The sequence below is a fragment of the Aotus nancymaae genome, unplaced genomic scaffold (genome assembly GCF_030222135.1).
Source record: "Aotus nancymaae isolate 86718 unplaced genomic scaffold, 86718_ANA_hifiasm-v0.15.2.pri h1tg000022l_1, whole genome shotgun sequence".
Taxonomy (NCBI): domain Eukaryota; kingdom Metazoa; phylum Chordata; class Mammalia; order Primates; family Aotidae; genus Aotus; species Aotus nancymaae.
In genome coordinates this window covers 48,597,369-48,623,125 of record NW_026988435.1, presented here as the reverse complement: position 1 = coordinate 48,623,125, position 25,757 = coordinate 48,597,369, and the positions used below count along the sequence as shown (strand labels likewise).

General features: G+C 49.6%; 1 protein-coding gene across 3 annotated transcripts in view; it reads left to right on the top strand.

The window, feature by feature from the left end:
* MCM3AP (minichromosome maintenance complex component 3 associated protein) overlaps positions 1–25,757 on the top strand; it is a 53,635-nt gene that overhangs the window by 3,219 nt on the left and 24,659 nt on the right. For all 3 annotated transcript variants that reach the window (XM_064380275.1, XM_064380274.1, XM_064380276.1), the window contains exons 3-17: positions 58–281; positions 1,659–1,737; positions 2,094–2,238; positions 5,364–5,554; positions 7,660–7,799; positions 9,756–9,953; positions 10,841–11,109; positions 13,353–13,515; positions 17,032–17,192; positions 17,968–18,209; positions 18,583–18,785; positions 19,878–19,978; positions 22,860–22,991; positions 23,358–23,471; positions 24,367–24,519. In XM_064380275.1, coding sequence (XP_064236345.1) covers positions 58–281; positions 1,659–1,737; positions 2,094–2,238; positions 5,364–5,554; positions 7,660–7,799; positions 9,756–9,953; positions 10,841–11,109; positions 13,353–13,515; positions 17,032–17,192; positions 17,968–18,209; positions 18,583–18,785; positions 19,878–19,978; positions 22,860–22,991; positions 23,358–23,471; positions 24,367–24,519 — 2,515 coding nt within the window. The remainder of the gene's footprint in view (positions 1–57; positions 282–1,658; positions 1,738–2,093; positions 2,239–5,363; positions 5,555–7,659; positions 7,800–9,755; positions 9,954–10,840; positions 11,110–13,352; positions 13,516–17,031; positions 17,193–17,967; positions 18,210–18,582; positions 18,786–19,877; positions 19,979–22,859; positions 22,992–23,357; positions 23,472–24,366; positions 24,520–25,757) is intronic.

Sequence of the window (25,757 nt, the reverse complement as noted above, 5' to 3'; positions counted from 1 at the left end):
CTGTTGTTAGAAAGCGTTACATCTGATGGTTTAAGTGTCTGTTCTCTGAACCCCTAGATTCTTTAAGAGGAACTCCTGTGCGTCAGAGTAAAAGAAGCGAGAGCACAGATAGTCTAGGGGGCTTGGCTCCCTCTGAAGTCACAGCGATCCAGTGCAAGAACGTCCCTGACTACCTGAACAACAGGACCGTCCTGGAGAACCATTTTGGCAAAATTGCTAAAGTGCAGCGCATCTTTACCAGGCGCAGCAAAAAGCTCGCAGTGGTGCATTTCTTTGATCATGTGAGTATTTCTGTATTGCCATTTGTTACCCTAGATTTGAACCACGTCACTGTAAAACTTGTTTTTCTTTTTGGGGGGCCCATCATGGTCTATCAGTTATTTGTTTAATATAGGGAAATTACTCAAATATCTTATTTATTTTTTTTTTTTGAGACGGAGTTTCACTATTGCCTAGGCTGGAGTGTAATGGTACAATCTTGGCTCACTGAAACCACTGCCTCCCGGGTTCAAGAAATTCTCCTGCCTCAGCCTCCCGAGCAGCTGTGATTACAGGCATGCACCACCATGTCCTGCTAGTTTTGTATTTTTTTTTAGTAGAAATGGGGTTTCTCCGTGTTGGTCAGGCTAGTCTCAGACTCTGACCTTAGGTGATCTGCCCACCTTGGCCTCCCAAAGTGCTGGGATTACGGGTGTGAGCCACCACACCCAGCCTCAAATACCTTATTCTTCTTTTTTTGACATGGGGTCTTGCACTGTTGCCCAGGCTGGAGTGCAGTGGCAAGATCTTGGCTCACTGCACCCTCCACCTCCCAGGTTCAAGTGATTTGCCTTTCTCAGCCTCCTGAGTAGCTGGGATTACAGGCACCTGCCACCATGCCTGGCTAATTTATTTGTAGTAGAGACAGTGTTTCACTATATTGATTAGGCTAGTCTTGAACACCTGACCTTGAGATCCACTCACCTCAACCTCCCAAAGTGCTGAGGTTACAGGCGTGAGTCACCGTGTCTAGCCCCTCATTTGTTTTTAAAGTCATTTTTTGCCTGTTGCAATGTGCTCATTTTCCCAGCTGAACATTAAATAGTTCATGACCTAATATGTAAATACACTGCCTTTATAAGCAATTCATTGGTACGGACAAAGCCGAACACCCTCATCTCTCCTGTTACCCAAGAGCAGTCCAGTTACCTAGTGTGGTGTCTGTTTTTCTAGACGTTTTTATGAGTATCTACAAGGAGACTAAGAGGTGGTTGGTTTTGTGTGTTTTCTGTGATAAATGGCATCTTGTGTGTTATTCTGCAGCTTCCTCTTACGCTTCATTGTGACTTGGAAAACTTGGTTTCTGTATATGTAATTAGCTGGTGAAAATCATCTCACTAAATGCCAGAGGCCAAGTTTGTGAGTTCTGTGAGGCAAAGTTGTTAATTCGAAAAAAAGAGCAGAGCAAATAGATGCTTGTGAGACAGATAAGGGAGACGACTGCTGTGGCCACAGCCGAAGGCTCTGCAGGCAGCAGGTGGGGGATGGGGGTATCACTGGTGTACGGAGGACAGGGGCTCCTGGTGCCTTTGGGTGGATGTTTTGCTTACTGCGTTTGAGTTTTCAGTCTCATTTCCTTTAGTCTCCTGATGTACTCACACTTGGTGGTTGTTTTCTAGGCATCTGCAGCCCTGGCTAGAAAGAAGGGGAAAAGTTTGCATAAAGACATGGCGATCTTTTGGCACAGGAAGAAAATAAGTGAGTTTTCAATTCTCAGTTTTTAAAAAATTATTTTTGTTTATTTATTTATTAGAGACGAGATCTCACTACGTTGCCCAGGCTGATCTGGGATTACAGGCATGAGCCACTGTGTGTGGCCTGGCCCTCTCTTCGGTTTCTCTTGCTCTGTACAAACCCTTTGAGTGTGGGCCTTTTCCCCAGGCAGTCGGGGAGGCTGGCTCTGCGTGGATTTGCATCTCAGTTATTCCCTTGGGCTCTTCTCTAACCTCCTGTGACAATGAAAAGAATATTACTTTCTCAAAAACAAAGTGACAAAGTCTAGTACCAGGTGATCTGTGACTGCATAAACTCTTTTCTGCCTCCTATGTCCTCAGGCCCCAATAAGAAACCCTTTTCCCTGAAGGAGAAGAAGCCTGGTGATGTTGTGGTCAGCCCGAGCCCGGAAGACACATCGTTTCAGCACTCTCCTCTTGGCAAGGCCACAGGGAGGGCTGGTGCTAGCAGCCTGCTGAATAAAAGGTGTGATGGCCCCTCCTAATGACCTTATTTGGGAAGTACCAGGAAATACTGCCCTACAGTGACACCTGAGTCGGGGCTGTGGGGTGGGGGGTGGTGGTGAGGAAACAAGAGCCAGTTGTCAGGGATGCTTGAGGGTCGAGGGGCAGGGGTTCCTGAGCATGCCCCTCCGGCCAGCATGGGCCGTGTGGAGGTGGGTCTGTGTGGGACTGGTGCTCTCAGCCAGGAGAGAGAATTTTCTGACACTGGTACCTGCCAGCTGCAGAGAAGGTGGAGAGCAGTGGTACTGTCCTGTCTTGTTCTCACATGCCCTAGGGTCAAGGTTGCTGAGAAAGCCTTCCTTCGGGGCCGGCCTGGGTCAAGGTTGCCGAGAAAGCCTTCCTTCGGGGCCGGCCTGGGTCAAGGTTGCCGAGAAAGCCTTCCTTCGGGGCCGGCCTGGGTCAAGGTTGCTGAGAAAGCCTTCCTTCGGGGCCGGCCTGGGTCAGGGTTGCTGAGAAAGCCTTCCTTCGGGGCCGGCCTGGGTCAAGGCTGCTGAGAAAGCCTTCCTTCGGGGCCGGCCTGGGTCAAGGCTGCTGAGAAAGCCTTCCTTCGGGGCCGGCCTGGGTCAAGGCTGCTGAGAAAGCCTTCCTTCGGGGCCGGCCTGGGTCAGGGTTGCTGAGAAAGCCTTCCTTCGGGGCCAGCCTGGGTCAAGGCTGCTGAGAAAGCCTTCCTTCGGGGCCGGCCTGGGTCAGGGTTGCTGAGAAAGCCTTCCTTCGGGGCCGGCCTGGGTCAGGGCTGCTGAGAAAGCCTTCCTTCGGGGCCGGCCTGGGTCAAGGTTGCTGAGAAAGCCTTCCTTCGGGGCCGGCCTGGGTCAAGGCTGCTGAGAAAGCCTTCCTTCGGGGCCGGCTGGGTCAAGGTTCCTGAGAAAGCCTTCCTTCGGGGCCGGCCTGGGTCAAGGTTGCTGAGAAAGCCTTCCTTCGGGGCCGGCCTGGGTCAGGGTTGCTGAGAAAGCCTTCCTTCGGGGCCGGCCTGGGTCAGGGTTGCTGAGAAAGCCTTCCTTCGGGGCCGGCCTGGGTCAAGACTGCTGAGAAAGCCTTCCTTCGGGGCCGGCTGGGTCAAGGTTGCTGAGAAAGCCTTCCTTCGGGGCTGGCCTTTTTGTTTGTTTCCATCTTGGCATTTTCTATGGGAGGATCTCGTCACACAGTTGCTGTAGCTGGTGAAGGCCTTTCAGCTACAGCAGCTGTTACAGGAGACCGGGGGAGGCTGCTCACTGAGGACACACAGTGCCTGCTCTGCGGAACAGACACTTGCAGCCTGGCACCCTGTGGCTGCCTGCCTCACAGGGTATAGTAGCAAATCTCGCTCATCTTGTCCTGAATTCCACTGCAGTTGAGTGCAGTTCCACTTGGCATGTAAACGTATAAGCAATAACTTTTTTCCTCAAGACATCTAACTGGCTGAAATAAACCATGCATTCTTTTTTTTTTTTTTTTTGGAGATGGAGTTTCGCTCTTGTTACCCAGGCTGGAGTGCAATGGCGTGATCTCGGCTCACCGCAACCTCCGCCTCCTGGGTTCAGGCAATTCTCCTGCCTCAGCCTCCTGAGTAGCTGGGATTACAGGCATGTGCCACCGTGCCCAGCTAATTTTTTGTACCTTTAGTAGAGACAGGGTTTTACCATGTTGACCAGGATGGTCTCGATCTCTTGACCTCGTGATCCACCCGCCTCGGCCTCTCAAAGTGCTGTCTTTTTTTTTATTTTGTTAAATAGAGACGGGGTCTCTCCATGTTGGCCAGGCTGTTCTCGAACTCCTGACCTCAGGTGATCCACCTGCCTTGGCATCCCAAAGTGCTGGGATTACAGGCATGAGTCACTGTGCCCGGCCTCTTTTTTTTTTTTTTAAGATGGAGTCTTTGTTGCCCACGCTGGAGTTTGGTGGTGCGATCTTGGCTCACTGCAACCTCTGCCTCCCAGGTTCAAGAAGTTCTCCTGCCTCAGCCTCTCTAGTAGCTGGCATTACAGGTACTCCACCATGCTGGCTAATATTTTTGTATTTTTAGTAGAGACAGGGTTTGACTGTGTTGGCCAGGCTGGTCTTGAACTCCCGACTACAGGTGTGAGCCACCCACCTGGCCACACCATGCATTTTTAATAATCACTTCTAGCAGTTTCCAGCATGACTTTTTTCCCCCCCTAAAAATCTGTCTCCTCTAGGAAGGACAGCATAACTTTTTGCAGGTGCAGGTTATCACGGCGAAGCAGATGCTGTTGGCTGTGTTAGTTGTGTGAGCTGGCGGGTGATGTGCGCTCCCCTGGCTGCCTTGTCTGTCGGGGGAACTCTGTTCTGAAAGGCTTTTCCTTTTCACACCAGGCCTACTTTGACAGGTCTCCAGCTTAATCTGTCTTCTTATCTTTTCGTCAATGTATTTTTCTTACTTTCCATTTTGTGATGAGCAGTTTAGTTGCTGCTTTGACATATCTTCTTTGACATTCAAGTTTAGAAAATGATAAAAACCAGAAAATGGGGAAGCTGAGAGAGGATGCCCAGTTCCTTTCAGTATGTCCTTCTGCCAAAATAAACTTCTGTTTTAAAACATGTAGGCATAATACTTATATTAAAGGTGTTTTTCATGCAAGTTTCATTTTTTTGAGTTAGAAATTTGTAAGTGTTCCTTTCAGCTGTTTAAATGCGTCTATCTTGTTTTTTTTGGAGGGGTGGTAAGGATGGAGTCTTGCTCTGTTGCCCAGGCTGGAGTGCAGCAGTGCAGTTCCAGCTCACTACAGCCTCCACCTGCCAGACTGAAGCAAGCCTCTCACCCCAGCCTCCTGAGTAGCTGGAACTATAGGCACATGCCAGATGCCTAATTTTTAAATTTTTTGTAGAGATGAGGTCTCACTATGTTGCCCAGGCTATCTTTGTTTTTCAAAAGTATGAAATATTTCAGAATCCTATTAAGGTCAGTGAATCATGTGGATAACGCTTTTGTGCATATCCCCATCTTTATCAGGACTCCTCATTTTAGTGGTTGTAGTTTCTCAACTTCAGAGGACCAGAAAGTCTTGAAAGATGAGGGGACGTGTTCAGAAATGAAAACCCTCTAAAGGCCTTTCCGGTACAAGGGCCCTCAATGTGGTGTTTACTTTATAGCTCTCCAGTGAAGAAGCCAAGTCTCCTCAAGGCCCACCAATTTGAGGGAGACTCTTTGGACTCAGGCTCCGAGGGCTCCGAGGGCCTCGGGCCATGTGTGCCGCCCCTCAGCGCCCTGATAGGCACCGTGGCTGAGACGTCCAAGGAGAAGTACCGCCTGCTTGACCAGAGAGACAGGATCATGCGGCAAGGTATGGGGCAAGGCGGCAGAGGTTCTGGGGCCTGGTGCGGTCGTCCTCTTGGGCGCCATCAGAGCGGGAGCTGCTTCTTTCCAGTGGGCTCTGTTGCTGTTGAGTCTCAGGGCCTCTGATGTGCTGTGTCTGAGCTTCATGGTCGGCCAGTCTTCCTTGGAGTGAGTGCTCTGTGTGTGTGTACATATACGTTCAAATATGTTTGCTTATGTGTGTACAAGATAGTAGTGGGAGCAGGCAAAAGGATGGGCTCATGTCTGTAGAGGGAGCAGGTTGCTTTTTTTTTCTTTTTTTTGAGATGAGTCTCGCTCTTGTTGCCCAGGCTGGAGTGCGATGGCGAGATCTCAGCTCACCGCAACCTCCCTTCCTGGGTTCAAGCAATTCTTCTGCCTTGGCCTCCCGAGTAGCTGGGATTACAGGCATGTGCCACCATGCCCAGCAAATTTTTTGTATATTTAGTAGAGACAGAGTTTTACCATGTTGTCCAGGCTGGTCTAGAACTCTCGACCTCAGGTGATCCACCCACCTCCCAAAGTGCTGGGATTATAGGTGTGAACCACCACGCCTGGCCGAGGGAGTGGGTTTCTGACGGGCAGAGGTTATGGTGGAATTAGAACAACAGAAATTAGCTGGGTACGGTGGTGTGCACCTGTAGTCCCAGCTCCTTAGGAGGCTGAGGCAGGAGAATTGCTTGAACCCTCGAGGCAGAGGTTACAGTGAAATGAGATTGCGCCACTGCACTCCAGTCTGGGTTACAGGGTGAGACTCTGTCTCAAAAAAAAAAAAAAAATTCAGCTATCCCTTTTTTTAAAAGCTGTGGATAATTAGAATAATCACAGTGTTTCCTTACTATTTGGTAATAAAAGCTGCCATCATACATTGTGTCACTGATATAGTGATTTTTGTATTCAAAATAAAATCATTAGGTATTAGAATTTTTCTTTTTCTTTTTTTCCTCCTGAGATGGAGTCTTGCTCTGTTGCCCTGGCTGGAGTGCAGTGGTGCATCTTGGCTCACTGCAATCTCCGTCGCCTGGGTTCAACGAATTCTCCTGCCTTAGCCTCCCAAGTAGTTGGGACTACAGGTGCATACCTCCGTACCCAGCTCATTTTTGTATTCTTAGTAGAGATGGGGTTTCACCATGTAGGCCAGGCTGGTCTCGAACTCTTAACCTTGCGATCTGCCCTCCTCGGCCTCCCAAAGTGCTGGGATTACAGTTGTGATACACCAGGTATTAGAATTTTTCTGTTTTTCTTTTTTTTTTTGGGATGGAGTTTCACTCCTGTTGCCCAGGCTCGAGCGCAATGGCGTGATCTTGGCTCACCTTCACCTCTCTGGTTCAAGTGATTCTCTTGCCTCAGCCTCCCAAGTAGCTAAGTAGCTGGGATTGTAGGCATGTGTCACCATGCCTGGCTAATTTTGTATTTTTTTTTTTTTTAACATGGAGTCTTGCTTTGCTGTTCAGGCTGAAGTGTAGTGGCGTGATCACACCTCACTGCAACCTTCCCCTCCCAGGTTCAAGCAATTCTCCTGCCTCAACCTCCTGAGTAGCTGGGATTGCAGGCGCCCACCACCATGCCTGGCTGATTTTTGTATATTTAATAGAGATGGTGTTTCACCATGTTGGCAAAGCTGGTCTCAAACTCCTGACCTCTGATCCCCCTGCCTCGGCCTCCCAAAGTACTGTGATTATAGGCGTGAGCCACCATGCCCGGCCAATATTTGGAATGTTTGCAGTTGTAATGAGTGAATCCTTCTAGTAAACATCCTGCACCATGAGAGTTTGTCATTGAGGTTATGACAGGAGTTAAAAACTCTGGCTGAAAGTGAGGCTGCGTCCCCACTTTTAGTCTGCAGTGAAGGTCTGTGACTGTTGGAGAGCGGCAGACCCAGGGGTCTTTGGGAGCTTTGATGTCCTACTCCCTGGCAGAATAGACCCTAAGTCCTCTTTCTCTGAGGCTCAGAGTCTGACAGATATTTTTGTTTTCCTTTGTAATGTGGGTGTGTTTTAAGTTTTAATTTCTTTTTATCATTATGAGAGTATACTTCTGTAGGTTCATGCTAACCGTGTGGTACGTTCTTACCTTTCACTTGACGTCATTTAGCTCGGGTGAAAAGAACCGATCTGGACAAAGCGAGGACTTTCGTTGGGACCTGCCTGGATATGTGTCCCGAGAAGGAGCGGTATATGCGGGAGACCCGAAGCCAGCTGAGCGTGTTTGAAGTGATCCCCGGGACTGACCAGGTCAGAGCCCTGCGTCTCCCCGTGGAGTGGGGGCAGGCTGTGCAGGGGAGGAGGCTTCTTTTGTAATTCTGTACATACTGGATTTAGGTGTTTGCTTGTTTTAGAGGGTATTGGGTATTTGTGCCCTTAACAATCATATTCAGCTCTTTTGCGTCGTGAGATGTTCACTCTGTAATTGGTACCTATACATGATAAGATATAGATGCAAGTTTTTTGTTTTTTGTTTTGAGACAGAGTTTCACTTTTTTCTTTTTTTTTTTTTTTAAATTTTTTTTTTAGAAGGAGTTTCACTCTTATTGCCCAGGTAGGAGTGCAATGACGTGATCTCAGCTCACCACAACCTCTGCCTCCCAGGTTCAGGTGATTCTCCTGCCTCAGCCTCCTGAGTAGCTGGGATTATAGGCATGCACCACCATGCCTGCTAATATTTGTATTTTTAGTAGAAACGGGGTTTCTCCATGTTGGTCAGGCTGGTCTTGAACTTCTGACTTCAAGTGATCCACCTGTCTTGGCCTCCCAAAGTGCTGGGATTACAGACATGAGCCACCGTGCTTGACCTGATGCAAATTTTTTTAAATAGAGTTGTTTAAAATATTTATTTATTTATTTATTTGGAGACAGGATTTTATTCTTTCACCTGGGCTGGAGAGCAGTGGTGCAATCATGGCTCACTGTAGCCTCGACTTCCCAGGCTCAGGTGATCTTCCCACTCAGCCTACTGAGTAGCTGGGATTACAGGCATGGTCCACCATGCCCAGTTATTGTTTTATTTTTTCTGTAGCAATGGGGTCTCAGGGGTCTCAGCCGTGTTGCTCAGGCTGGTGTTGAACACCTAAGCTCAAGTGATCCACCTGCCTCTGCCTCCCAAAGTGCTGAAATTACAGGCGTGAGCCACCACATCTGGCTTTTTTCTTTTTACAATCATTCTTATCCTTTTCTATGCTTAAGTTTTGCACATTCAGGATTATATTCTAGATATAATTTTATGTGTCTCTTTCCCACTTAAAATTATGTCATGAACATTTTCCTTCGTTATGCTGAACTAGAGCATGTAGAAATGACGGCACATTTTATTAGTAGCTCTGTCAAAACTCTGCACTTCTACCATTAGTAGATAGGCTGTTTCTAAATTTTTAGCTCTTTTAATAATATGGTTTGGGGTCTTGTGTGTCATGTTTCTCTGGTGTTTAGATTACTTTGTTCAGATCCTGAGAATTTAATTCCTGCATTGGAGGGTTTGTCCTTTCCCGAACACTATCCGTGTAGCTTCCCCAGTTGTTTCCCCAGGAAGCTGCACCAATTTAGATCCTTTGCACTTTGTGAATTTTGCTTGTGGACTTCTCCTCCTCTTTGTGGCTGGTGGCTTTATACACCCTTCGCCCAGTGCGGTGTCCCCAGACCAGCAGCAGGTGTGGGGCCCCTGCTGCAGCAGAGAGCGCGTGCTCAGGGCCTTGTCCTGCGGATGTCTCTGCGTCTCCTCTTGGCCACGTCATCAGCCTCCTTTTGAGGTGGGAGATGCAGCTCCAGGCCCCAGGTGGGCAGCTGGCCCCTGCTGCTGTGCCCTCAGCAGTCCTCACTGCCTGTCTCTGTTTCACTTCTGGTCTGTGTAGACTTCAGCTGGTGTGTGAGCAGAGCTGAGACCTGTTAAATGCTTCGAGGCCCTTCCCTGTCCCATCTCTGCTTTGGAGCTTGCAGATGTGCCTTCACCTACGTTCCTCCTGTTTGTCGTGACGCACTCGTGTCTTAACTCCTTGTGGTATTTGCCAAATCAAATTTCTCAATTTATTTTGCCTTTGAATTTTGTCACTTTTTAACAGAAATTTTATGTTGAAAAAAATGTGTTCTCAACTATTGATCTGTGTGGGTGTGTATGTGATTTTCCCTCATTTTTAGGCATAACTGTGCCTGGCCCAAGGTGTTTCTCACGGGCAGCCCATCTCTGCTTCGTGTCCCTAGGTGGACCACGCAGCAGCCGTGAAAGAGTACAGCCGGTCCTCGGCCGATCAGGAGGAGCCTCTGCCCCACGAGCTGCGGCCCCTGGCAGTGCTCAGCAGGACTATGGATTACCTGGTGACCCAGATCATGGACCAGAAGGAGGGCAGCCTGCGGGACTGGTATGACTTCGTGTGGAACCGCACACGTGGCATACGGAAGGTATTGGCTGCTTCCAACCTGGACGCTAAAAAATGCATGCAAATTCCAAAGTCAAACTGATAGTTATTTTTATTTTACTCAGTTACGTATTTTATCTGTTTCAAAAATATACCTTTATGGACAGGGTGCAGTGGCTCACACCTGTAATCCCAGCACTCTAGGAGGCCAAGGTGGGTGGATCACCTGAGGTCAGAAGTTTTGAGACCGGCCTGGCCAACATGGTGAATCTCAGTCTCTACTGAAAATACAAAAATTAGCTGGGTGTGGCTAGGTATGGCGGCTCATGCCTGTAATCCCAGCACTTTGGAAGGCCGTGGTGGGCAGTTCACGAGGTCAGGAGTTCGAGACCAGCCTGGCCAACACCGTGAAAACCCATCGCTACTAAAAAAATGAGCAGCTGGGATTGTGGCAGGTGCCTGCAATCCCAGCTGCTCAGGAGGCTGAGACAGGAGAATCACTTGAACCTGGGAGGTGGAGGTGGCAGTGAGCTGAGGTCGTGCCATTGTACTCCAGGCTGGATCACAGAGCTAGACTCTGTCTCAAAAAAAAAAAAAGAAAGAAATTAGCTGGGCATGGTGGCACACACCTATAAAGTCCTCTACTCAAGAGGCTGAGCCAGGAGAATTGCTTGAATCCGGGAGGCGGAGGTTGTGTGAGCCAAGACCGCACCACTGCACTCCAGCCTGGGTGACAGAGCGAGACCCTGTCTCAAAAAAATAAAAAAACAAGTACTTTTGTTTAAATCACTACAAAGTCCTATTAAAACGTGCATCATGGGCTTTGTTTCACATTGAAATGTGAGAAATTGAGGTCATAGCATGATCTTTCTCATAGCTGACTCTCTGCATGGGAATGTGTGTATGATCCTCCCCCTCACCTGTGGCCAGGATATCACGCAGCAGCACCTCTGCGACCCGCTGACGGTGTCCCTGATTGAGAAGTGCACCCGATTTCACATCCACTGTGCCCACTTCATGTGTGAGGAGCCCATGTCTTCCTTTGATGCCAAGATCAATAATGAGAATCTGACCAAGTGCCTGCAGAGCCTGAAGGAAATGTACCAGGACCTGAGAAACAAGGGTGTCTTCTGTGCCAGCGAAGCGGAGTTCCAGGGCTACAATGTTCTGCTCAGTCTCAACAAGGGAGACATTCTAAGGTGAATTTCCACATCCGAATTTGTCTGCAAAGGCAGGCGTTAAGCAGGAGGAGAGCTTTCAGGATTGGCAGTAGCGATAGTGCTGCGTTCTCTCTGGTAGCAGGTGTTGGGAGGATAGGAGTCTCGGTCTCGCTGTGCAGTCTGCGGAGCTGAGCTGGGGGAAGAGTGATGGGGTTGTGCACCTGACCAGCACATCTGATGTAGGCCCCACACGCTCGCTTCCGAGAACTGTTTCTCCTCACCAGTGAGAGACATGAGGAAGGAATCCTAGTGAGACAGGTGAGTGAACCAGGAGAGGGAGTTCTAGCTGCCCTGCAGGGTTGTTAGCAGCTCCCTGTTTCCAGATAGTTTTGTCAAAGATCCAAATGAGAGGAAAAAAATTGTGTGAAACAAAAATGCAAAGAATGGGGTAGTAAGAATGAATGAATTTAAAACCCTGGTCTGATCTGACATTGAGAGGTCTGGCAAGCTCTCTGGCCCCTGCTTGTGGTGGTGGTTTTATTTATTTTTATTTATTTTTATTTTTTTTGAGATGGAGTCTCGTTCTGTAGCCCAGGCTAGAGTGCAGTGGTGCGATCTTGGCTCACTGCAACCTCCACCTCCCGGGTCCCGGTTCAAGCAATTCTCCTGCCTCAGCCTTCCGAGTAGCTGGGATTACAGGCACGAGTCACCATGCCCAGCTAATTTTTGTATTTTGTAGTAGAGACGGGGTTTCACCATGTTGGCCAGGCTGGTCTTGAACTCCTGACCTTGTGATCTGCCTGCTCAGTCTCCCAAAGTGCTAGGATGACAGCCATGAGCCACCGTGTCCAGCAGTGGTGGTGTTGAGCTGGACTTGATGGTGGGCAGTGTCCCCTTCAGTTCTAAAATTCCCCTATTGATGCTGAAACTCATTTTTTTAGCTTTGTATTTTCTTCAAGAACTGTGTGGAAGAATATCTAGATGTGTGAATGATTTTAAATTTTTATTTTATTTTTGACACTGAGTCCTGCGCTGTTGCCCAGGCTGGATTTCGGCTCACTGCAACCTCTGCCTCCCAGGTTCAAGTGATTCTCCTGCCTCAGCCTTCTGAGTAGCTGGGATTACAGGTGCACACCACCATGCCTGGCTAACTTTTTGGTATTTTTAGTAGAGATGGGGTTTTGCCATGTTGGCCAGGATGGTCTGGAACTCCTGACCTCAGGTGATCCATCCACCTCAGCCTCCCAAAGTGTTAGGATTACAGGCATGTGCCACCGCGCCCTGCCAATTTTAAATGTTAAAATTAAGCCTGGTATAGCCTGGGCAACATAGTGAGACCCTACTCTACAAAACCCCTGTAGTTCCAGCTACTGGAGAGGCTGAGGTGAGAGGACCCCTTGAACCCAGGAGGTCAAGGCTACAATGAGCTGTGATCATGCCACTGCACTCCAGTGTGGGTGACAAAGCAAGACCCTATCTCTTAAAAAAAAAAAAAAAGACCAGGTGTGGTGGCTCATGGCCTCATAGTACTTTGGGAGGCTGAGATCAGAGGATTGCTTAAGGCCAGGAGGATGAGGCTGTAGTGAACCGTGATTGTGCCACTGCACTGCAGCCTGGGTGATAGAGCAAGACTCTGTTTCCAAAAAAAACAAAAAGTAAAATTAAGCCATGTAGATAAACTGGTTATGGAGAATGGCTGTATTGTCTTTTTATTTGTGATAAGCATTTGTTTCCCATCATGAATAATTCAGTCAAAATCAATTCATTTCTGAACAAAGAGTTAAGTTTTTTGTTTTCTTAGACTTTACCGTCCAGCACAGCTGACAGTCGGCATTACTTTAAAGTAACTTTTTGGTAACTGATGGCTAAACTGCTTCTTGAATTTGTTTATTCTGTTCATTATATTTTTGAAAGAGACCTTTGTCTATCAAACCAGCTCAAGCATGGTGGCTTTGAAGTTAGTAAACTATGAATTTAGTGGCATGTTTCACCAGCAAGACCCTCCTTCTCAGTGTGGTTGAAATCTAATATCGTTATTATTTGAGACAGGATCTTGCTCTGTCACCCAGGATGGAGTATAGTGATGTGATCTTAGCTCACTGCAGCCTCAACCTCCTGGGCTCAAACGATCCTCCCATCTTGGCCTCCCGATGTTTTGGGATTACAGGCATGAGCCACAGCATCTGGCCAACGAAATCTGTTAGTTATTATATCTATCTTTATGAAAATTTTGTCTTATGAAAAACAACATTCCAACCCCTTTTCTCTCCTTTAATTGACAGAGAAGTACAACAGTTCCATCCTGCTGTTAGAAACTCCTCCGAGGTGAAATTTGCTGTTCAGGCTTTTGCTGCGTTGAACAGTAATAATTTTGTGAGATTTTTCAAACTGGTCCAGTCAGCTTCTTACCTGAATGCTTGTCTTTTACACTGTTACTTTAATCAGGTGAGTAAATGAGCTGTGCTTGCTGAGTTGGTAGAAAGCAGGTTGTTCCTGTGCTATTCGAGTGCTTTTCTCTTCCAAGCTTTTCCAAGCGGGTCTCAGGCTGAGGCTGTGTCGTCCTTGGGGCAGCCCCACGGAGGAGTTTCTAGTGTTGCCCTGTTTAATAGAGTTAGCACCATTGGACACCATCCGGAAAGGCTGTGCAATGGAAAATACTGTTTTATGGTTCAGATAAGAAAAATCTCTTTACAGCCTGGCTTGGTGGCTTATGCCTGTATAATCCCAGCACTTCGGGAGGTCAAGGCAGGCAGATCACAAGGTCAGGAATTCAAGACCATCCTGGCCAATATGGTGAAACCCTGTCTCTACTAAAAATACAAAAATCAGCTGAGTGTGGTGGCAGGTGCCCATAGTCCCAGCTACTCGGGAGGCTGAGGCAGGAGAATCGCTTGAACCCGGGAGGCGGAGGTTGCACTGAGCCAAGATCGCATCACTGCATTCTAACTTGGGTGACAGAGCCAGACTGTCTAAAAAAAAAAAAAAAGTCTCTTTAGAACACAATTTGAATTCAGCACTATCATCATCCATGAAAACTAACTAAAAAACAGAAATGTCATATCTACGCACAAAATCCCTGACTTTGAAGTTCTTCATGTTTTAAATCTAAGTTTCTGGAGTAAGGCCGATGGTGCTAAGTTTATTTTAGTTGGTGCCTCAGTGTCTGTGCTTTGCCGTGTGCTGGGGCTGCAGAGCAGTGGGAAGGCTGGTCCCTCTCCTGAGGTTTGCACAGAGGAAACTCAGTGTCTTCGGGGTTTCCACTTGGTCCTTTCGTTTCAGTTCCATGGGACTTGGGGATGAGGACAGACCAGCCCTTGTGGCACCTGCCGTTCTGGGCCCTCCATGTATCAGTTCAGGGAGACGTGACCAGGACTGCCGCCTGCCTTACAGAGGGTCACCTTGAACCCACTGCCTCACCTCGCACACACTGTGCTGCCCACTCTGGCAGTGGGTTCAAGGAGGTGGCCTAGATCCCTTCCACAAGCCTGCAGTGGCCACTGTGTGGGGACGGTGATGCCTGGGAGACCTCAGGACCTGCCTAGGTCCATCCGTCTCTGACTCCAGATAATTTCTTTGGTCACACATCAGGGCCTCCTGTAAATTGACTAAACACACAGTCATGTCGCAATCAGAGAGTCTTTTGCAGGTTTGCTCCTTGTTGTCAGGTCTGCAGGTTGCCAGACAACCGAAGTTCTGGAGCAAATGAAAAGCTTTTCCTTAACTTGCCACTTGTAGTTAATACTGGCTGGGTGCTTTGGCTCACACCTGTCATCCCAGCACCTTGGGAGACTGAGGTGGGAGAATTGCTCGAGCTCAGGAATTCTGGACCAACATAGGGAGACCCCGTCTCTACTAAAAATAAAAAAAACAGCTGGGCAGGTGTGGTGGTACACTCCTGTATTCCCAGTTACTCAGGAGGCCGAGGTGGGAAGATTGCTTGAGCCTGGGAGGTTGAGGCTGCGGTGAGCCAAGATCTACTGGGCAACAGAGACCCTCTCTCAAAAAAAAAATAAAATGAAACTTAAAGTTAATACTGTATATATGATGATCGTTAGTAGAATGCTGACCAATTTTAATAACTTTATTTATTTATTTATTTTGAGACAGAGTCTCGCTCTGTTGCCCAGGCTGCAGTGCACTGGCACAGTCTTGGCTCGCTGCAACCTCTGCCTCCTAGGTTCAAACGATTCTCCTGCCTCAGCCTGTCTCCCAAGTAGCTGGGATTACAGGCGTGTGCCACCATGCCAAGCTAATTTTTGTATTTTTAATAGAGACGGGGTTTTGCCATGTTGGCCAGGCTGATCTTGAACTCCTGACCTCAGTAATCTGCCCGCCTTGGCCTCCCAAAGTGCTGGGATTACATGTGTGAACCACTGTGCCTGGCCATTTTTAATAACTTTAAACAAAAGAGATGATTCAAGTGTTTTTCTTTGGAAAAACCGTTTTCACCAGCAGTGGTGTACAGAGGCACCCGCCTGTCCCCACAGCCCCGTGCATCCCTGCTCAGAGGCTTTGTGCTTGCTGTTCCCACTGCTGTTCCCGCTAACAAAGTCGCATGGTGCTGTCAGCTCCAGCCTGAGCCCCTGTGTGTCTGAACTCAGCACCTCCCCGAGGCAAGACGGGGCCTGGCTGCTGCCCTCAGTCGGCCTCTGCCAGCGCTCCCTCTTCTCCCCGTCCGTTTGCCGCGCTAAATTGCCGTTTTGTGTATTGTCTGTGCTCGTTTTCCGTGGCATTGTTCTCTTCCCTAGCGTGTCCGCTACGTGGGGACAGGGATTTTGTATTGTTCACCGTTGTATTCTCAGCATTAAGGACAGTACCAGGCACAGGCCAAATGCTGTATTGCTTGAATTAAAGAACATTGGAAGAGGACTAACAGCTTAGTCACCAAAGCCCCAGCACCCAAGTGTAATTTTTGTTAGCATTTTTATGTTTTTCCTTTGTCGTTTTAAATTTTTATTTATTTTTTTGAGATGGAGTCTCACTCTGTCACCCAGGCTGTAGTGCAGTGGCGCCATCTCGGCTCACTGCAGCCTCCACCTCCTGGGTTGAAGTGGTTCTCCTGCCTCAGCCTCCCCAGTAGCTGGGAATATAGGCTCCCACCACCACACCCAGCTGATTTTTCTGTTGTTGGAGTAGAGACCAGGTTTCACCATGTTGGCCAGGCTCGTGTTGAGCTCCTGACCTCATGTGGTACGCCTGGTCTCCCAAAGTGCTGGGATTACAGGTGTGAGCCTCGGCACGCAGCCCCGTTGTCTTTTTTGGAGACTGGTTCTCACTCTGTCACTTAGGCTGGAGTGCAGTGGTGTGATCAGGGCTTACTGCAGCCTCAACCTCTTGGACTCAAGCCATCCTCCCATGTCAGCCTCCTTAGTTACTGGGACCACAGGTGCATGCCACCATACCCCACTAATTAAAAAAAATTATTTTTTGTGGAGAATAGGATGTAGCTATGTTGCCCAGGCTGGTCTTGAAGTCCTGGGCTCAAGCGATCCTCCTACCTTGGCCTCCCAAAGTGCTGGGATTATAGGCGTGAGCCACCACACCTGGCCTCTTTTTTTTTTAAGGCTTTTGTTATAATGCCATGATTCATTTCTTCCTGGCATTCCATAGTCTCCGGGGTCCTCTGCAGCACCTTCATGTCGGTGGATGCTGCATAGCTGATTTCACCTGGCCTTGTTGGTGGACAGTTTGTTTCCTGATTTTTCTTATAAATAAAACCTTCCCAGCCTATCCTTCTCTGTGAGAGTGTTTACTTGGCATGCATTCCTGAGCATCGCCACTGAGCAGACCACCTGCGATCTCTAAGCTTGGGTCATTCTATGTTGCCAGAGCGCCTTCTGGTGGGCTGAGCCCCAGGAGGAGCCCGTGTCCCCACGCTGGCCGTTCCTGTGGTCACAGGCTGACTGCATTTGTCTGATTGGGCCTTTCTCTGAGACTGCAGTGATTGGCTGCTTCTTTCAGATCCGCAAGGATGCCCTCCGGGCGCTCAACTTCGCGTACACGGTGAGCACACAGCGATCTACCGTCTTTCCCCTGGATGGCGTGGTGCGCATGCTGCTGTTCCAAGGCTGCGAAGAGGCGACTGACTTCCTCACCTGCCACGGCCTCACCATTTCTGACGGGTGAGAGCTGAGCGTGGAACTGCGGGCCCCTCTCTCCTGTTTCCTTTCGAATTCTGATACAGGGCCGTGGGGGGCTGCCTGCCTGCCCCGCTTGGAGAAGGTGTGTTCCTCTCCCGTACAGGTGAACACACGAGGCTCAGAATAGCTGGGGGTGTTCCCAACACCCTGGCTGTCAGCCCATTGAGGGCTCAGACCAAGTTCTTTGTTGACTCGAAAATCAGTCCTTTTCATGAGTTGTCAGCAAACCTAAAGATAAAAGTTAGGGCTTCTTGTTTCCCTTGAGTGCCTTTGCCAGCTGGCGGCAGGCAACCTCTGACAGCTGGGATGGAGGCACTGCAGGCCAGGCCGGAGTCTTCTCTGCTACTGAGCAGAGTGTCTTTTAAGACCAGGATGAGACTCAGAGACCCACTGTCAGACACCGGCAGCTTACCCTCCACACCCACTGCTGGGTCCCCACCCTGCCTCCTGCACCTCCTCACCTGCCCCCGGCCTGCCTCCTCCTTCCCGGTCTGCCCTCACAAAACAGGCAGCTTTGGGTGAGCCAGCCAGGAGGCAGGAGTGAGTCAGCGTGTGTCTGTTAACTCGCTGGGCCCAGTGGTTCCGGGGACCACAGAGGCTCCAGGACAGGTGGCCATGGGACCTGGGCCTCTGCTTTCTGTCCTTTACACATGGCTGTGGGACGCCTGACAGCTTGCAGCACTCAGCGGGGCACTGAGGGCAAAGCTGCCTTCTTCCCTGGTGACGGCCCTCTGGTGTCTTCTTGTGGTCTGGGTAGCTGTGTGGAGCTGAACCGGTCTGCTTTCCTGGAACCAGAGGGATTATCCAAGACCAGGAAGTCGGTGTTTATTACCAGGAAGCTGACGGTGTCCATTGGGGAAATTGTCAATGGAGGGCCATTGCCCCCCATCCCTCGTCACACCCCTGTGTGCAGCTTCAACTCCCAGAACAAGTACGTTGGGGAGAGCCTGGCCACAGAGCTGCCCGTCGGCACCCAGAGACCCGGCTCGGACACAGCAGGTGAGTGAAGCCGCAGTCGTAGTGAGGGGACTAGCTGCTTTTTCCTGCCAGGACGCCTCCCAGGAGCCTGAGCATCTGTCTTGTCTTGGGCCCAGGGCTGTGGTGCTCCCTCATGCTCAGAGCTCACTGGGAGTGCACCGAGGGGCCGTGAAGCCTGGCTCCTGGCTCCCTCACCTCCTGGGGCTTGTCTTTCACCTGAAGGTGGACGTGTCCCCTGTGGGGTGTGTGTCCCATGTGGCTGCTCTTCAGGAGGGCAGGCCAGTTCTCAGGGTCACTGTGGGTGGCCTGGGGCTGTCCCTGCACAGACCTTGGTCTCCGTGGTGCCAGGCGCCTGTGTCTGCAGTGCCGTTTCCTCCTGTGTATTTCCTTCCAGGTGGAGGGAGAGGAGAGGAGTGTGGCGCAGAGCCAGATGCGCCCCTGCCCGGTCTCCCGCAGCCTCTCCCTGCCCCTGCGCCCTCGCCAGTGCCTCTGCCTCCCATCCTGGCACTGAACATGTCCGCGGCACCAGGCCTCTTCCAGCCCCCTGTGCAGCCTGAGCTGCCTCCTCCAGAGCCCATGCCCGTGTACTCTGATGAGGTAGGGACTCTTCTAGGTCATTGTGCACTAGTGTCCTTGGTCTCCACTCCGGGGGGTGGGCTGTGGTGCCTGGTCTCCAGAGAGTCCAGGGAGGGGTCTTGCTAGAGTCAGCCAGCCTCGGGTGGCAGGTCTGGGGCCCGCCATCCAGGCCCAGCCTGGAGTCCCATCTTCATCTTGGGAGCTTCCTCTCAGCACTGGCCTGAGCCCCTGTGTGTCTGAACTCAGCACCTGTCTATTCCTGACAGGATCATGGGCAGCATTGTACGCCTTCATGGGCATGGCCTAGGTGTGGGTGTGCCCCCGGCGGGGGTGGGTGTGTCCCTCATGGACATGGCTGAGGGTGGGTGTCCCCCCGATGGGTGTGGCCTGGAGTGGATGTATCTTCCTGGTAGGTGCTGCCCCGGTATGCCTGGCCTGAGAGTGGGTGTGTCTTCCTGGTGGTCATGTCTGGGGGTTGTGTGTCCCCACTGTTGGGTGTGATCTTGTCCCCTTTGGGTGTTACTTGGGAGTGGGTGTCCCTACTGATGGGTGTGGCCTGGGTGGGTGTGTCCCCTGTGGGCATGGCTTGGGGTGGCTGTGTCGTCTGATAGGCGTGGCCTTGGGGTGGATGTGTTTTTGTTGGTGTGTGTGGCCTGTGTGACTGTGCACCCTGATGGGCCTGGCCTGGGGTGGGTGTGCCCCTTGATGTGTGTGGCTGCAGGGTGGGTATGGCCCCTGACCAGTGCCTTACTGTGGAGTAGAGCCTGTTAACTCTATGGTTGTGGAACTGGCTTGTGCCACTCTGGCTGCTTAGGGGCAGGCACTGGGCGCCAGCCCCTCTTGGGATCGGGGAGTCCTGAGTGGGAGCATAAGAGTGGCCACAGAAGCGGAGGCTGCTCGATGTAGATTGGAGATGTCTGGGCCAGGGTGCTCTGTGGCCATCCGCTTTCCGTTTGCCAGGGGACACTTTTCCTGCAGCAGCCTAGCTGACCCTGTGTCAGGGGTCATGTGCTTTTGTCACCAGATCCTGCAGACTGTCAGTGACAACATGTTACCCAGGATTTCTGCCCTGGGTGGGACGTTCCCTTCAACCCCATGCTGGTCTCTCCACAGGACCTGGAGCAGGTGCTGGATGAGCTCATCCAGGAGGCTCTGCAGGGGGACTGTGAGGAAGTCGGCTCTGCAGGCGCTGCCTACGCGGCTGCTGCTCTGGGGTGAGTGGCATCTGGTGCTCCCCTCCTGCTACTCGCGGTGGGGAGCTGCGCCCAGTCCTCTAGAAGTTTCCTCTACTAAAGTTGCCTGTGTTTTAGAGTCACGATGCAATAAGTCATTGCCAAATACAGTGTCATGGAGATTTTCCGGTGGCTCATGCCTGTATTCCTAGTGCTTTGGGAGGCCGAGGCAGGTGGATCACCTGAGGTCAGGAGTTCAAGACCAGCCTGGCCAACATGGTGAAACCCCCATCTCTACTAAAAATACGAAAATTAGCCAGGCGTGGTGGTGGGCACCTGTACTCCCAGCTACTTGGGAGGCTGAGGCAGGAGAATCGCTTGAACTCAGGAGGCGGAGGGTTGCAGTGAGCCAAGATAGTGTCACTGCACTCCAGTCTGGGTGACAGAGCAAGACTCTGTCTCAAAAAAAAAAAAAAAAAAGCCGGGTGTGGTGGCTCTCACCTGTAATCCCAGTACTTAGGGAGGCCAAGGTGGGAGGATCACAAGGTCAGGAGTTTGAGCCAGCCTGACCAACCTGGTGAAACCCTGTCTCTACTAAAAATAAAAAAAGTAGCCGGGTGTGATGGCAGGTCCCTGTAATCCCAGGTTCTTGGGAGGCTGAAGCAGGAGAATCGCTTGAACCCAGGAGGCGGAAGTTGCCATGAGCCGAGATCGCACCATTGCACTCAAGCTTGGGCAACAGAGCGAGACTTTGTCTCAAAAAAAAAAAAAAAATTTCCCCTCCATCTATTCTTCTCGTTCAAGATGGTTTTGTTATTTGGGGTCTCCTGAGATATCTGAATTTTAGGATGAGTTTTTCTTTTTCTGCAAAAAGTGCTGTTGGGATTTTGATAGAGATTGCATTGAATCTGTAGATTGTTTTGGGTAGTATTGTCATCTTTTTTTTTTCTTTTTTGAGATGGAGTCTCTCCTTGTTGCTCAGGCTGGAATGCAGTGGCTCGATCTCAGCTCACTGCAACCTCCGCCTCCTGGGTTCTATCGAGTCTCCTGCCTCAGCTTCCTGAGTAGCTAGGATTACAGATGTGTACCACCATGCCTGGCTAATTTTTTAATATTTTGTAGAGATGCCTTTTGCCATGTTGTCCAGGGTGGTCTCGAACTCCTGGCCTCAAGCGATCTGCCTGCTTCAGCCTCTTAAAGTACTGGGATTACAGGCGTGAGCCACCACACCTGGCCAATATTGTTTTAACAATATTAAATCTTCTAATTTGAGAATATCAGATGCCTTTCCATTTATTTAGGTCATCCTTAATTTCTTTCAGGACTGTTTTATAGTTTTCACCATACAAAGTTTTTGCTTCCTTGATTAAATTGATTAATTAATTTGTTTATTTTTGAGATAGAGTCTCGCTTGGCCAGGCTGGTCTGGAACTCCTGACTTCAGGTGATCCACTGCCTTGGCCTCCCAAAGTGCTGGGATTACAGGCATGAGCCACTGTGCCCGGCCAAGTTTTAAATTTTTTAGAGGCTGGGTCTCACTTTGTTGCACAGACTGGCTTTGAACTCCTGACCTCAGCCTCTCAAAGTGTTGAGATTACAGGTGTGAGCCACTGCACCCAACATTTGTTGAAGATTTGTTTTTTTCTTTGAGATGGAGTCTTGCTCTGTCGCCCAGGCTGGAGTGCAGTGGCACAATCTTGGCTTACTGTAGCCTTCATCTCTCAGGTTCAAGTGATTCTCCTGCCTCAGCCTCCCAAGTATCTGGGATTACAGCTGCTTGCCACCAACGCCAGGCTAATGTTTGTGTTTTTAGTAGAGACAGGGTTTCACCATGTTGGCCAGGCTGGTCTCGAACTCCTGACCTCAGGTGATCCACCCACCTTGGCCTCCCAAAGTGCTGGGATTACAGGTGTGAGCCACCATGCTCGGCCTTGTTGAGGATTTTTATATCCATATTCGTGAGGAATATTGGTCTGTAGTTTTCCTCTTTATTCCTTTTTTTTTTTGAGCCAGGGTCTTACTTTTTCGCCAAGGCCAGAGTGCGGAAGCACAATCACAGCTAGCTGCAGCCTTGATCTTCTAGGCGAAGCCATCCTCCCACCTCAGCCTCCCAAGTGACTAGGACCACAGGCACGTGCCACCATACCTGGCTAAGTTTTTATTTTTTTGTAGTGATGAGGTCTCCCTGTGTTGCCCAGGTTAGTCTTAAACTCCTGGGTTCAAGCAGTCCTCCCACCTCAGCCTCCCAAAATGCTGGGATTATAGGCGTGAGCCACGTGCCTGGCCAGTCTCTAGCTTTCCTCTAGTGTCTCTGGTCTGTCTTTGGTATTAGGGCAATGCTGGCCTCATAAAATGAGTTAGTAAATGTTCCCTCCCCCTCAGTTTTTGAAAGGGTTTGAGAAAGATTGGTGTTAGTTTTTCCTAAGTGTTCGATAGAATTTACCAGTGAAACCTTCTGGTCTTACACTTTGCTTTGTTTGGAAGTCTCCTTACTAGTTACAGGACTGCTGAGATTTTTCTGTTTCTTCACGAGTCTGTTTTGGTAGATGGTGTGTTTCTAACAGTGGGCTTAGTTTGTATGCTGACAGCCAGACACGCACAGGCTGCTATCCCGTATCCAAAACGCTGGGACGACAGTGTTTTAGATCACAGATACTTTTGGATTTTGGAATATTTGTATTATATCTACTGGTTGAGTATCTCCTACCTAAAAATCTGAATTCTAAAATGATTCAATGAGCATTTCCTTTGAAAAGCATGTCATGCTGTGCTCAAAAAGTTTCAGATTTTGGAGCATTTTGGATTTCAGATTTTTGGATTAGGGATACTCAAGCTGTGTGTTTTTTTCCTTGTCAATATTAGACACTTACTGACGTGGCTTTTTTACTCTGATTTTGAATGCTACTCCCTTTGCTCTGTGTAGTGTTTCTAATGCTGCTGTGGAGGATTTGTTAACAGCTGCAACCACAGGCATTTTGAGGCACATTGCAGCTGAAGAAGTGACTAAGGAAAGGGAGCGAAGAGAGCAGGAGAGGCAGCGGGCCGAAGAGGAAAGGTTGGTGTGTCGTGTCCATGCAGCAGGACAGGAGATGTGTGTGGACCAGGAGAGAATGGAGCCTGGCCGGGAAGCCCTTGCTCTTGTGCACTGTGCTGCCATTCAGCCCCTGCTGACCCTCTCAGTGCCCTCATACACTGGAGCCCAGGGAGTGGGTGGAGGTCCCCAGGCCATACCTACCTGTGAGCAGTGGCCTTCCCCAGCCAGGAAAGGCAGGGGCAGGGAGGTGGTATCGGGAGCTGGAGTCGGGGTGGCCTCCTTGCTCAGGCAGCACAGCTCCGTCCCTGTCTGCACGGCTGGGGAGTAGACCAAGCAGCGCTTATTTTTATTCTGAAACATTACCCTTGTGTATTCTCTTCCTTGTAGGTTGAAACGGGAGAGAGAGCTGGCGTTAACTGAGCTGAGCCAGGGCCTGGCTGCAGAGCTGATGGAACGGGTGATGATGGAGTTGGTGAGGGAAACGTGCTCTCATGAGTTGAAGTAAGTGAGACACTGGTGCCTTGCTGTGCCAGGAGACTGAGGCTGTGTCTCGAGCCACTGAGGATGGGCTATTGGAAATGTGCTTTCTTGTTTAAGCTTTGATTTTGTGACCAAATGTATTTGATAGACATTCGACAAAGAGAATTTTATTACAAAAAATTCTCTTTTATACGAGGGTTACCACCACATGACCAGCGTCAGCCATCCTTAGTAGCCACTGGCATTTATCAGATATTTGACACACTTCCAGTTGCAGGTGTCAGATATTGCTGATGAGAAGATTTTCTGGTTGGTTGTCTACATGGTCATTCACAAATTCTAAGCCAGGCATCTGTAGTCCCAGCTCCTGAGACTGAGGTGTGAAGATCACTCAAGCTCGGAAGGTCCAGGTAGTGTGCAGTGATTTCACCTGCAGATGGCCACCGTGCTGCAGCCTGGGCAGCGTAGTGAGACTCTGTCTCTAAAATAATTAATTAAAAGTTCTGACTCTTTTATTAAGATAAAGGTTTCTTTCTTTCTTTTTTTTTTTTTCTTGAGACAGAGTCCTCACTCTGTCACAAGGCTGGAGTGCAGTGGTGTGATCTCAGCTCACTGCAACCTCTGCCTCACGGGTTCAAGCGATTCTCCTGCCTCAGCCTCCCAAATAGCTGGGACCACAGGCCCATGCCACCACGCCTGGCTAATTTTGTATTTTTAGTAGAGCTGGGGTTTCTCCATGTTGGCCAGGCTGATCTGGAACTCTCGACCTCAGGTCATCCGCCCGCCTAGGCCTCCCAAACTGCTGGGATTACAGGCGTGAGCACCATGCCTGGCCAGCTCTTGAACTTTTAAAGCAAGCCTTCAGTGTCTGTTGGCCCTGAGTGCAGTCTTCCATGCTGATCGCCCTGTTTCTCAGGAAAGCAGTAGAGACAGACCAGAGGGTCCGCATGGCCCGTTGCTGTGAGGATGTCTGTGCCCATCTCATGGACTTGTTTCTCGTGGAGGAAATCTTCCAGACTGCAAAGGAGACACTCCAGGAGCTTCAGTGCTTCTGCAAGTATCTGCAGCGGTGAGTCCTGTGTCCCTACAGGCAAAATCCACACACAGGGAAGAGTCTTTTACCAGATTCAAAATGTATGAGCCATCAATTCCTTTATTCAGTGGTGAAAGGATCAGGGAAAATGTTACAGCAATGAATACCTAAAATGGACTCTAATTGGATTATATTGGGTTTCAGAAATACTTGATTATGTGCGACACACACACACACACACACACACACACACACACACAGAGTATAAACTAAGGTGAAAAGTCAGGAATTAGATTGGGGTGTGGTGGCTGCTCTGTATTTCAGCAGATACTTACAGGGTGCCTGCCATTTGCCCACGGCACTGGATGCTGGGAGATGGCTGTGAACAGGCCAGATCAGATGATGGCTCTGTGCACCAGCAAATGTGAATTCTCAAAACAGGAGTGGTGGGAAAAAAGCAATTAATAGGGAATATACAAATACTGTATATTCATACCAGATCGCTTAGTTTGGATTTTTATATAGTGGTATAACCCTAAAGAAAAGGAGGAAAATAATGATCATAATCTCAGCATAGTGGTTACTTTTGGGAATGGGAGGGCTGCCTCTCACGGTTACAACGTCTCAACTGGATGAAAGTGCATAGGTGCTTGGTTATTTATTAATCTTTAAACGGGGCATATCTGTGTTCCGTGTGTTGTGTGATTTATTTCACAGTAAAATTTAAAATAAGTAATAGTGTCCTCGACAGTTCTAACAGTATAGAAGGGAGTATGGGGAGAAGTGAGTCTCCCTTCCACAACAGACCTCTGTCCATTGTTCGAGACAGCAGCTGCTTGTGAATCTATCCAGAGACTTTCTGTCCTTTCCTGTGGCTGTCGGCACAGGTGGCCTCCTGACCCCTGCTTTGCTCTGAGCCTTTCTGTGCTGCATCTGATAAGAGGTGGAGGACTGGCTGTAGCAGCATGTTGAGCTCTCAGCATTGCCAGTGGTGTTGAGGTCAGTGCGAGAATGTACCAGTAATGACCTTCCTCGTCCTTGGTTGATGGACTTTGATGTGGCTCTCCTTTTAGCTCTGGCAAAGAGTGTCACAGTGACTCTCCTTGTACAGACATTTCACCCGCTTGCACACAGGCATGTGTATCTAGAGATAAATTCCTGTCAGTGGCGGCTGTGGGTCAAGGGATGTATGTATATCTTTTTTTTTTGGACAAGAGTCTCCTTCTGTCGCCCAGGCTGGAGTGCAGTGGTGTGGCGTGATCTCGGCTCACTTC